This window comes from Thalassophryne amazonica, chromosome 19 (assembly GCF_902500255.1).
Source record: "Thalassophryne amazonica chromosome 19, fThaAma1.1, whole genome shotgun sequence".
In the NCBI taxonomy this organism is placed as follows: Eukaryota; Metazoa; Chordata; class Actinopteri; order Batrachoidiformes; family Batrachoididae; genus Thalassophryne; species Thalassophryne amazonica.
The window spans coordinates 4,252,168-4,266,062 of NC_047121.1; the positions used below are offsets into that span (position 1 = coordinate 4,252,168).

Consider the following 13,895-nt stretch of genomic DNA (forward strand, 5'->3'; position numbering starts at 1 on the left):
ACATGGTCAAACATACTCCGGAATTACAATCTCAGGTGTTGAATCCTCAGTAACAGATAGTGAGGTGAATCAGAAAGGTAGCAAGACAACTGCAAAAACAATTCTACAATAAAATGTACATACTGTATGTGAGGCTATAAGTGTTGGCACAGACTCCTGTACTGGAATGACAAGGCCAATATATTTGTTTTTGATAAACTGTGAAGTGATTTGGGTTTGAATTGAAAAGATAAAGATGTTTATTGTGGTGCTTGAAAGTGTGTGAACCCGTCAAACTCACGTGTTTTTATTACACCAAATTCTAGAATTATTTTAAAGCAAAATCTGAAAACAAATTTATACAACATGACACTTATGGATACCATAAGTGTGTGAATTCTTTAATATAACTAATTGACTAATTCATACTAACTAAGGAAAACTGTAAAAGTGACAATTTGTTGAACAATTGTATTGTTGAACAATAACCCTTAAATTTAGTTTGTCCAATTACTTATGGCCTCTGAAAATGGAAGCACTGTGTATAAAAATGACTAGTTGCTAAATGGCCAATGAAGTATTTTTACTAAACCCCTTGAATTAAAGCTGAAAGTCTGCATGACAAGCACATCTTAACGGTTTCATTTAAACTCTGCTATGGCTGTGTCCAAAGGCAAAACAACAAAAATGGACTCACGGTCTAAATGATGGACCAGACTATAAAAAGCTGTCAGCTCTCCATGCTGTGACTTGGGAATATGTTGTAAACTATAATAGATGATAGAGAATAAATAGAATGTATTTTTTGAGTGAAGCAGTCATTTGTATGTTCAGTGAAATGACAACACTAAATAAATCTAGATGACTTATGTAAAGCTGTATGGGAAATGTTGGGCTGTAAAAAAACAAACCGTTTACACACAAAGAATATTTGTACAATCTTTTTTCCCCGATAATTACAAATTAATCAACCCACAAACACCAGAAGGCTGTTCTTTGTCCATTGCTGAAATTAGGTTGAAGGCAGGCAAGCGTTGTTTGCTGACTAGTTTAGTTACTTTCTTGCTAACAGATGTTAATGTTACCTTTGAGAGGATAGACAAAGAGCTTTCCTTCAGGACTGAGGAAGGATGTGCCATCATCACCGTCATGTTTGGGGTCATTATCTGCTGAGGTGTTGCCTCCTAGAAAGCACAACAGTAAACACAGTGATGAGCAATGAGAAAACATGGGGATGTTTGGGGAGATGGGGAAGTGACGAAGGCTACAGAAAGTAGCCGAAACATGTAAAGCAGGTAAAACAATCTTTCCTGTCTGACTAAAAGAACTGTTGAAATAGTTATCTTAAGAAGACAGTATGAAATTTCACAAATGCTGTCTTTATCATTTGACGTTTTTTGAGATGCTTAAGTTTTGGACCAGACCACTCAAAGGTCATGGTCAAGGTCTTCAGATATACAGCCCATAAACACATTTCCCAGGATATCTCTGTGTGATGGAGGCCAGCGGGAGTCACTGTGCAATAGTTGCCAGTAAACCTCACTCCCCAACAGCTAATAGAACTCTCTGGTCACTCAGGCCAGACCCCGGGTTTTGGCCTTGTGGTTAGAGTGTCTGCCTCCAATGCTGGAGATTGTGAGCTTTAGTCCCAAGGGGAGCAAGTGGGAGGAGTTGACTCCTCCCACTTGCTCAACAACAACACAGAAGAAAGAGAGAGTATATTTGCAACCAACAGGGCTACAGATGTGACTGAAAGTTTCAATCAACTCATTATCTGCCATCCTCACTCACTCACTCACTCACTCACTCACTCACTCACTCACTCACTCACTCACTCACTCACTCACTCACTCACTCACTCACTCACTCACTCACTCACTCACTCACTCACTCACTCACTCCAGTTAAGGGTCACGGGGGGGCTGGAGCCTATCCCAGCAGTCATAGGGCGTGAGACGGGGTTCACCCTGTAGAGGTCACCAGTGTGTCGCATGGCCACATACAGACGAACAAACACATTCACGCCCACACGCACACTTACAGACAATTTAACATTTCCAATCCACCGAACTTGTGTGTCTATAGAATTCTTACAGCACAGTGACAGGCGGACAATATTTATTGATGGACAATAAACTGGAGCATCACAGATCTACAACGGCCAGAAGTGCCACTGATGGAGGTGGGGAGGGATTGTTGCAGCTAATGCTGCCTTCAAGAACTCTGGACAAGAATAGCTTGTTGTCCTGCTGAGGACCCTGAATCATCACTTCCAACTCTTCACTTTTATTGTATTTTCATTTTAGGTTTTAATTGCATCAAAATAACTGAGCAGTCAAATCCACATTCAGGCAGAAATGATTTATTTCAAGATGCCAAGATACACAAATGAAATAAAAAACAAAAAACAAAAAAAACAAAGACGTGTATCACATCACAATGTGTTGTGGCATTACACATTTTTAAAACATGTTTAAGACGTTCCCCATTGCTAACAAAGCTCTACAATGCTCTCCAATCAGATTAAACCTGATTTCAGGTATTGATTGCATATCAATTTATTTTGTGCCAAAAATGTACACAATGGGGTGTCATATATTGGCAATGGGAGACAGCTTTTACCTCCATCTCTTGCTTGCATTTTTTTTGACGTCCTGAACCATTAGCATGCTTCATAGTTAGACATGTCGTTTCAATCTCCCAGACTGTATATTTTCAATCATAGAAATTAAGAGGGTCCTCATGAAATTGTTGTTGCTGTGGACTATGTAATCTAAAATAATCAACCTTTCTTGGGCTGCTTCTTTGAGTTTGGGACCCCAGACATTACCTAGTTTGCCTAGTCTTTTGCAATGTCCCTGTACATGATACAATTTAAATTTTTCAATTTCAGTTTATTTTCATTTATATAGCACTAAATCACAACAAAGTTGCCTTAAGGTGTTTCACACAAGTAACCCCCAGGTGACAATGGTAAGGAAAAACTCCCTCTGATGATTTGAAGAAGAAACCTCAAGCAGACCAGACTCAAAGGGGTGACCCTCTGCTTGGGCCATGATACAGACACAATTGACAAAACCAATATACAGGAAATTATGCTGGTGCAAAGGATGGGAGGGTTTCAGAAACACACACCACATCCATCTCTGGATGGAGCTGCACCTCAAACACAGAGGAAAAAAATAATCAGGCATCAGAAACACAACAAATACAGTATAATTTTTCAGCTTTAAGCAACAAGAGAAACAGAAGAAATACTAAGGTGATCACCGGCACAGGCCCTAAGCTTCACTAAAAGACCCAGAATTTAGATAAAGTTTGAGGCCGCGGCCCGCTCCGTTTCCTAATAAAATGAATTTAAAAGGGTAAAAAGCATAGTAACATACTATGCCAGTATGCTAGTCATACGAAAGGGAAAAAAGTGCATCTTAAGTCTGGACTTGAAAGTCTCCACAGAATCTGACTGTTTTATTGATGCGGGGAGATCATTCCACAGAAAAGGGGCACAATAAGAGAAAACTCTGTGACCTGCAGACTTCTTATTCACCCTAGGGACACAAAGTAGTCCTGCACCCTGAGAACACAGAGCCCGGGCCGGTACGTAGGGTTTAATTAGGTCAGCTAAGTAGGGAGGTGCCAGTCTGTGAACAATTTTATAGGTTAATAGCAGAACCTTAAAATCTGATCTCACTGGGACAGGAAGCCAGTGAAGAGACACCAAAATGGATGAAATGTGGTCAAACCTTCTGCTTCCTGTCAAAAGTCTGGCAGCAGCATTTTGAACCAATTGGAGAGCCCTAATGCTGGAATGCGGTAAACCAGAAAATAGAACATTGCAGTAGTCCAATCTAGAAGAGACAAATGCATGAATCAGGGATACAACTGCAGGTATTGAGGTGGTACCAAGGGAGCAGTAAATGTCTGGGTTGGCTAAATGGCTTTATTTTTCTCAGTCAGCGACTGATAGAGAGAAATTACATCAAAGTCAGTGGCTCAATGCTTTGGGCTCAGTGAGGTAAACCTATGCAGGACTGTGGATGCTTTGGAAGTGTGTCATTTGTCAGACCAAGAAAAAAATAACTTCAGTTATGTTACTGCCTTGTATATGCTGTTGTCCGCGCTGACCTCTGACCCCCTGTAAAATTCATATCCAGACTTTTTAGAAATGAAGCTGTTGTAGTGTAGCCACAGAGCTGTCGGATGTACCTGTCGATCCCAGCTGGCAGCCGAAAATGATTTATTTGTGAAACCTTAGGAATTAATCACACACAAACCTCTATAGCCACCGCCGCCTCCCCCGGAAATGCAGCCACCACCTCCGCCCCCGAAGCCTCCGCGAGTCTGCCAAAACTTTGGACAGCCCTGCCCTCCCTGTCCTCCCAGCGTCAGCGGCCTTCCGCCCTGACTGGTGGGGGCGCTGTCATTCCAGCCTCCACCTCCACCTGTCAAACACAACACATACTGGAAATAACACAAAAATCCTACAGACGTGTGCATGGCAAAGAGAGCGAGAGCAAGAGAGAGCAAAGCAAATGTAACACACAACAAGCCCCTGTTAGTGATAACACTGGTTAGAGCAGAGACCATGAAGAAATAATAATAAAAAATCCTTTAAAGGAGACCTTGCAGTACAAGATTAAACCTATGGCTAATAAAGCTAAGGCTAATCCTGCTCATATTCCCCAGCGTGAGCCAATTTAATTTTTCCTTTCATTTTGTGTCTCCCTGAGAGACACAAACAAATGAAAATGAATCTCACCACACCAGCAATAAAAGCCCCAGGACATGCTTAATATTTCATTTTTCATTCATCCTGTTTCCTCTGTGGTAAACCTTGGGCTTTGTGAAGATGTAAAAATCAATAGCTCATGTTTTCCAAGCTGTTCATCAACTCTGGCTACATGAATAATGGATGGTGCACGGATGGAACACGGCACTGTTTGAGTGAAGCGTCGTGCTCCATGCGGCAACGAGAGGGGACAACGTGGATGACATGAATAATCATGAGCAGCACCATAACACCAACACGGTTCCAAAGAGGTGCAGAGTCTCTGAAAGTCATGCATGAAGACACGAGTAAACACCTTCAGGACGAATAAATGCGTTTACAAGTGCAGGTAGACGTGCAAATACACTCTTCCACTTCAGGCTATTGTGACTTGAGGCATATTGTCTTGTGTGTGTGCGTCAGGGGCCCATAATGCACACACTGTTTCTGCTCATAAAGTAAGTAAAGATAAACGGTATACGGCAGGGCCAGAGTACACACGAGTTCTTTATCTCGGGCTCAGTGTTTCATTCTGATGACAACACACCCAGCTGGTGTACTGAGCCTGTAGGTGAACGCTGTTTTACAACAACAAATATCAACAAGGACATTTTGCACACCCACAAACCCAACACACGTGACGACCCCCAGTGGAACTTACCTGCAGCGTTTGACTTCCCATTGCGCCCAGGTTGGCTCGGGTCACTGCTCATCCGTTCCAGTTGGGTTTGCAAATGGCTGCTGTAGCCACGCCCACCTCCTCCTGCTGCAATGATGAGGGGCGTGTACACGTCTTTGTCCACCTAAGACCAGGATTCACACAGTCAAATTTACATGGAAGTATCCACTCTAACAGCTACGAGACATTAGACCTGATTACACCTACAGCCATTTTCACAGTGATGCCATCAGTGGTAATGTTTGTAAAAAAAAGTATAAAAAATCAGTGTTATTTCTGTCATCATGAACAACCTCAATTTGAATTTCAATTTATTAATTTATATAGCGCCAAGTCACGACAAAGTCGCCCCAAGGGCTTCACACAATTCATAACAATACAACATAATTTAAAATCAAAATTAAAATCAAGAAAAGGACACTAAAAAGATAAAAAAAAAACAGTAGAATAAAAAGAAATTACAAAGCAAACACAAAAAACAAATTAGATTAATGATAAGACAATCTAAAAAAGTGGGTCTTCAGTCTTGATTTAAAAATCTCCACCGTGTCAGACTGCCGAATAACAGCAGGTAGATCGTTCCAAAGAGTCGGACCAGGTAGGAGAAGGCTCTATACCCCACAGACTTCTTGTTCACCCTTGGAACACACAGAAGCCCCACGCCCTGTGAACGCAAGGGCTGCGCAGGTACGTAGGGCTTAACCAACCGCAGAATATGCCCAAGGGGCGCTATATAAAGTGAGAAAAGCAAGGGGCCTAACACAGACCCCTGTGGAACCCCAAATTTCAGAAGTAGTGTTATACACAACACAATAAGAATGACTGGACAAGTATGATGTCACCTCCACCATAGAGACGTGGATGCGTTGACGCGTGGCACCAGTACATGCTCCCCAACTTCACCTGATGTATAACGAAAACCCTGGACACCAGATTTGCAACAAACTGGTGAATCTGATCCTCTCAAAAAATAGGCAGGTTATCCTCATGAAAAATTCTTAATAAAATGCTCAAAAAATAATGCGCAAAAATTTGTGCATAATTCAGATATTTGCCACCTGGAAGACAGTAATGATGTCAATGAACACAAGAAAGAAAAGAGCAAAACTTTGTCTTATACTTGTTATTCTAACCTTAATATATTTCTGAACATTAAATGAGGAAATCATGCTCACATGTGTCAATTAGTAAGAATATGCATGAGTTATAAATTTATCACTTTTGCTTTACTGAATCAGATCAAATTGTAATTTATGCTGTGGTGTGTTGGAAGTCTTACAGGACAAGTTGTGGCATGTCCAGCTGTTACACAATTTCTCGGATACTCACTTGACTGAAAAGCCACCGAAAGCCGTCTGAATCTTCCGAATGGTTTCCAACACGGACGTGCTTTTCGTTGCGTGCCATTGCGGCTCCGTCCCAACGCGCGAATTCCTCCGCACGCCTTTCATTACAAAATCTCCTGTAACAGTGGAATGTGCTGCAAAAGTGCTGATGTCCAACTCTTCTGCAATTTCTCTGGTAGTCAGACGACGTCCTGGATCAACAGAGCCTTCACTTTGGAAATGATCTGGTCGATGGCCGCTTGAAGCGCGGCGCGCCCTGCGCCGCTGTGGGCCATCTTTAATCCGGTTGTAACACTCCTTAATCTGTATGATGCCCAGAGTATCTTCACGGAAAGCCATCTGAATCTTCCGAATGGTTTCCACCTGGCTGTCTCTCACAGTTTCTGGAAAAATTTGATTCAGCGCTGCTCCAATTGCTCAGCCATTTCCCTGACAATAAAAATCCGACGAGGGGGGTGGACCAGTGTTCACTCAAAGCCTGCCCACAGGCGAATGACGCAACCGACAGGCGTGAAAAAACTCACGCATGCGCACGAAGGTTCAAGCTTGGCTGATGCAAGCGCACATGATTCAAATCCATATAGTTTTTAAAAAAATAAAAAGGTCGGATAGTTTTCTAACAGACCTCGTATGTGATTAGACAACACTTTGCTTAAGTTTGACAATCAGTCCTTTATTTTATGTACACTCAACAAAAATATAAACGCAACACTTTTGGTTTTGCTCCCATTTTGTATGAGATGAACTCAAAGATCTAAAACCTTTTCCACATACACAATATCACCATTTCCCTCAAATATTGTTCACAAACCAGTCTAAATCTGTGATAGTGAGCACTTCTCCTTTGCTGAGATAATCCATCCCACCTCACAGGTGTGCCATACCAAGATGCTGATTAGACACCATGATTAGTGCACAGGTGTGCCTTAGACTGTCCACAATAAAAGGCCACTCTGAAAGGTGCAGTTTTATCACACAGCACAATGCCACAGATGTCACAAGATTTGAGGGAGCGTGCAGTTGGCATGCTGACAGCAGGAATGTCAACCAGAGCTGTTGCTCGTGTATTGAATGTTCATTTCTCTACCATAAGCCGTCTCCAAAGGCGTTTCAGAGAATTTGGCAGTACATCCAACCAGCCTCACAACCGCAGACCACGTGTAACCACACCAGCCCAGGACCTCCACATCCAGCATGTTCACCTCCAAGATCGTCTGAGACCAGCCACTCGGACAGCTGCTGAAACAATCGGTTTGCATAACCAAAGAATTTCTGCACAAACTGTCAGAAACCATCTCAGGGAAGCTCATCTGCATGCTCGTCGTCCTCATCGGGGTCTCGACCTGACTCCAGTTCGTCGTCGTAACCAACTTGAGTGGGCAGATGCTCACATTCACTGGCGTTTGGCACGTTGGAGAGGTGTTCTCCTCACGGATGAATCCCGGTTCACACTGTCCAGGGCAGATGGCAGACAGCGTGTGTGGCGTCGTGTGGGTGAGCGGTTTTCTGATGTCAATGTTGTGGATCGAGTGGCCCATGGTGGCGGTGGGGTTATGGTATGGGCAGACGTCTGTTATGGACGAAGAACACAGGTGCATTTTATTGATGGCATTTTGAATGCACAGAGATACTGTGACGAGATCCTGAGGCCCATTGTTGTGCCATACATCCAAGAACATCACCTCATGTTGCAGCAGGATAATGCACGGCCCCATGTTGCAAGGATCTGTACACAATTCTTGGAAGCTGAAAATGTCCCAGTTCTTGCATGGCCGGCATACTCACCGGACATGTCACCCATTGAGCATGTTTGGGATGCTCTGGACCGGCGTATACGACAGCGTGTACCGGTTCCTGCCAATATCCAGCAACTTCGCACAGCCATTGAAGAGGAGTGGACCAACATTCCACAGGCCACAATTGACAACCTGATCAACTCTATGTGAAGGAGATGTGTTGCACTGCATGAGGCAAATGGTGGTCACACCAGATACTGACTGGTATCCCCCACCAATAAAACAAAACTGCAGCTTTCAGAGTGGCCTTTTATTGTGGACAGTCTAAGGCACACCTGTGCACTAATCATGGTGTCTAATCAGCATCTTGATATGGCACACCTGTGAGGTGGGATGGATTATCTCAGCAAAGGAGAAGTGCTCACTATCACAGATTTAGACTGGTTTGTGAACAATATTTGAGGGAAATGGTGATATTGTGTATGTGGAAAAAGTTTTAGATCTTTGAGTTCATCTCATACAAAATGGGAGCAAAACCAAAAGTGTTGCATTTATATTTTTGTTGAGTGTAATTTTCCTTAATATTAATAATAATAATAATAATAATAATAAGTTGTGCTTGCCAAGAGAAATTGTTGTCCTTCCATCCATCCATCCTTACGGCAAACCTTCCTTGTCCTAAAAGTCTAGAACCATAAAACTCTAAAAATCGAATTATTTTATATACTAATACCAGGAGGTCAAACATCTGCCTGCCAAAAAAACGGATGCATTTCTGAAATTTCTAATTTTTTTTGAAAACTGTATTTTGGGTGGGCAGCATGGTGATTTGTGGTTAGCACTGTTGCTTCACAGTACAAAGGTCATGGGTTTGATTCCCACCTGTGGCCTTTCTGTGTGGAGTTTGCATGTTCTCCCTGTGTCTCTGTGGGTTCCCTCCGGTTGCTCCGGCTTCCTCCCACATCCAAAGACATGCAGGTTAGGTGGACAGGAAACTTTAAACTGTCCGTAGGTGTGACCTGATCTTGGATAAGCGGTTGAAGATGAGTGTGAATTTTGGGTTTCAAGTAGGAACAATTGTACAGAAGCCCTGAACTGCTCACATCACCAGCTAGATGGTGGCAAAGTCGAGTTTATTCATTTGAGAAGTTAACTTTTGGTGAAAATAACAGCCAAAAATCAACTTATACCTGTGTCCCTGAACTTACTTGTAATAATAATAATAACAGTTGTTACTTTCAATGTATGAGGGGTGATTGAGAGGTTTTGAGCCTGACCCCGATGAAGTACACTGTGATTCTCCATCATTTACATTCTGAGAAACATTTTGCATCATTGCACCCAGTGAGTCAGTCTCAGAATGCAAATGATAAAGAACCGCACCCAGTTTTTTTCTGGGTCAGAGTCAAAACTTCTCAATCGCCCCCCATATCTATATGAACTTTGGAAAATGAGTCAAAATTATGACATTAATTTTGAATGTTTCCCCACCAGTAAAAGGTAAGAAGCAATTAACAGTGACTTAGTGAGTAAATTAGCACCCATCCTTACCTTGAACACATACGTTGCTCCGCCCCCTCCTCCTCCACCCCCTTTCACTTGCGTTTTGTTCACCATTGGGCCGCTCTGTTCCAGGCAGATCTTATTCAGCATGACGTTAGACTGCAGGGAGGCAGAGAAATGTCACATCATCTGACTGTGGTTCCATTTGCTCGCCATCGGCACCAGCTGGGTGTGAGGAGGCACAACTCCGCCGGTGGGAGCCACGTTTGTGGTATTATGATAATGAGCAAATGTCAAGCAACCCCCATAACACACACACACACACACACACACACACACACACACACACACACACACACACACACACACACACTGAAAAGACATGCTGAAACCATTACAAGATGATTCTAGTGTGCTCTGTAATTTTTATGTTCAGTATTTTCCATGAGTGTAAATTTGGCACACTGCTTCTTTAAAAAAAAGAGAGAGAGAAAAGAAAAGAAATGAGTGCACTTAATACAGTTGTGACAAGAATTATTGGCACGCCTGAATATTACGTAGAGAATCTAATTTATGTTCAACAGTCAATGAAAATGAACTAATTCTGTACGATCATTAAATTTCAAACTAAAAGCACTCGGAGGCCATAGGGTCACTGATGTCACATGGAATAGCCTTTGGCAAAGAGACTTATTCCACGTCGTTTCACACATCTACTGTCATGTTTCAGATTCAGTGGTTAAACCCTTAGATCTTCAGCAAATGTATTTATAAAGAGAAACTGCATGAACTACACAAGTTTTTTTATATTTTCTAATAAGTTTATTCAATGAGGATAAACAAATGCTAAATTATTGTTGTGTCGTAACTTAATTTTTATTCAGCCTTTGTGACCCGTCTTCATGAAGTTAGATGCAAAAATGTTGAAACTGGCCCTATCCTGCAATGATAAAGAATCCTTAAAAAAAATTACTGGATCTGGATCGTGTTCTGGATCATTACCAAAATTTAATAACTTCTAAGTTAGGCCAAGATACACCCCTGGTAAAAATTTCATTGAAATCTGTTGAGGATTTTTTTGAGTAATCCTGCAAACAAAGCAACCAACAAACAAACGGACGCGACCGAAAACATAACCTCCTTGGCGGAGGTAATTATATTCAAAAGCCGTATAGTTTATACACAGAAAAAAGGTTATTGGCACTGTTGAATGAATTTCCAAATACAAACAGACAAACTAAATCTGTGGATTATATATTTGCAGGCAGTTTTCTTTAAACAAGTCTGGGGATGGATACATGAACATTTCCAAATCCTTGAATGTCTCCGACTTCATTTACAACTATCAGTAGAAAAAATATAAACAGTGCAGTGCTCTATGGTAAATCTGTCTGGAGCAGAAAGAGTTCAAATTTCAAGTAATTGTGCAAGATGGGAACCAGTGAGGGAAGCCTTCAAGACCAGGAGACATCCATGACAAGTTCAAGTCTTCTGTGGCTGAGACTAGAAAAAACAAAAACTTCTGCCTGTTGCATCACCGGTTATACAGTTCCAAGTTGGAGTGCAGTGTAGAAGGACTTCAATACAAGAAAACAGATCAAGTCAAGGTGACCATCACCGTTGTCACTGGTGTTTTGGCTTCTCGCACTAGACTCCTTCATGCATGATTCCTCAGTATTTAGGCACTGAGTTGAACGGCAAAGGATGTTTTGCATTTTTTATCTATATGGTGACCCCCCCCCAACACTAAAAAGAAAAAAAAAAACAGAACCCATAAAAATTGTAATAAATCCCACAAAGACTGTTGTTCCAGTTGCCTTCCCCAACATGTCTTGGTCAACCAAGGGAAACACATTTTGCCTGGAGGCCTATTTCCCCACGAATCATAACATTTGGAGCACAATTTTGAAAGTACATAACATTTATGCAAAGCGACCAAGATAACAGAAACTTTGAGGAATGACAGCACACAGACTGAAGTTTAAGCTTTATGAGTTCTGTTTTTTATGGGTCACCCTGTAGTTTGGGTTGTCCTGCAACTCCAGTGTGACTTATATACCAAAAAAAAAAAAAAAAATTATGAACAGTAGTTATTTCAGTAACTATATGTATTCGGATTTCCCAGGACAATAAACTCTAATATATAGTTAACCAGACCAATGAAGTATAAGTTTTGCATGAGACGCCTGCTTTACGAGAGTACACAAGAAATCAACGGAGACAAGAGAAATCAGTCTGTGAGGCTGCAAAGTGATGAATTTGAAAAACCCTGAAATTCTACAAGTTTGCTCCTGTTAGGAGCTTAGACATTGCTAATGAATCCAATAAGCAAAATAAAGGAAATATCACCTCGAGGAGATGAAGGAGCAGGAAGTTGAGCCAGAATAAATGTATGAATTTGATTTTGTGGTTAGTTAGCGGTTTATTGGTTTGATATTTTCACAGCTAAACTTTCATATTGCAGTTTAGCATTTATCAAAGAGATCATTTACGTTAGCTGTGGTCACCACTGGTGCTTTGAATGTGTGCAACGTTCCAGACTTCAGACGGCCTCTTTAGAAAACTATAGCATTGCATTTTGTTGGCAAATGATGGCCAATGTGCGGGGACTTAGTGAGGCGTTTGCTTTTAGGGATGTGATGTTGCTCGAGTCCTTCTCACTCCTTCACTCCATCACTCACTCACTCAGTCGCGTCTCTCACTGTGTGTGTGTCGCTCCGTCTGCCATCATCTGTCTGGTATCAAGGCTCTGGGAGTCTAGGAAGGAGGAGTAGGCGGAACTTTTATGCATGTGACTGACAGGTAGGGGGTAAAAGGGAGTGCGTTCAATTATCCTGGGAGCATCGTCTTGACGGGTTTTTCCTTTCAGTCTGTCTGTTCTGTCGTCACTGTTCTCTTTCCTTTATAGCTGAGTTTGTGCGTTAGAAATGAAGAAAATGGAGGTGTGTGTGTTTGTTCTGACACACACACACACACACACACACACACACACACACACACACACACACACACACACACACACACACACACACACACACACACCTTCGATGAGTGAGCGTTTGTCGGGATGGGGAAGGTATCATTTCCCTCGTCAGTGGGAAGCCGAGGGTGCATGAAAACACTGTTCTTCAGCACAAATCACTTTGGAGAGACTCTGCACGTCTCACTGTCAGAACTGGGAGGGAATAAGACAAACCTTTAACAACTTCAGTCCTACTGTGGAACTGCCTCCGTGCTGTCTGTGTCCTTCAAGAGACACTGTGCTGAAAACTAATAACATGTTGGTAGCTGTGAAGGCCCGTCTGAAATACACACAGCGTCTCCAACAAAACCAAACAGCACAAGAAGTGAAGTTAATTATCACCCTGATAATAATCACTCCGATAACACTGAATTGTAATTTGAGAACAATTATAAAAAAATTTCATTATTGACAGGCATTATGATTAGCAAAAGGGGGCATGTGAAGAAAGAGGAAGTACTGAAATTGTGCATACCATATTTTGATATTTTGAAGTGACTTCTATGTTAAAAAAATGCAGCATTATCATCTGCAGCCACATGATGGCAGTGTCTACATGCATGACAAGCTGCTTCTGTACCAGTCTGAATGAGGTCCTGTCCGATTCACACTCTGGAGCAGAATGCTGCAGCAATACTGCAATGCTGGACGCCAACTGCCATAAAATAAAAAAAAAAAATCTGAATAAGGAGAATGTGCTGGGTTTTTGAGAATAAGCAAAATTAATAAATCATGCTGTCCAACTGGCAGGCTGCAATCTTATATAAAGAAAACCTTTCTACTCCTTGGCACATCACTAGGCTAGATGGCTAGGCTAAGGTAAGGCTAACCATAAAAAACAATTGAAATGACATTGTGTTTA

At 41.9% G+C, this 13,895-nt stretch overlaps 1 protein-coding gene across 1 annotated transcript in view; it reads right to left on the minus strand.

The window, feature by feature from the left end:
• alk (ALK receptor tyrosine kinase) overlaps positions 1-13,895 on the minus strand; it is a 1,475,036-nt gene that overhangs the window by 151,582 nt on the left and 1,309,559 nt on the right. Inside the window, 4 exon segments of the mRNA XM_034159972.1 lie at positions 1,065-1,163; positions 4,254-4,421; positions 5,409-5,550; positions 10,060-10,170. Coding sequence (XP_034015863.1) covers positions 1,065-1,163; positions 4,254-4,421; positions 5,409-5,550; positions 10,060-10,170 — 520 coding nt within the window.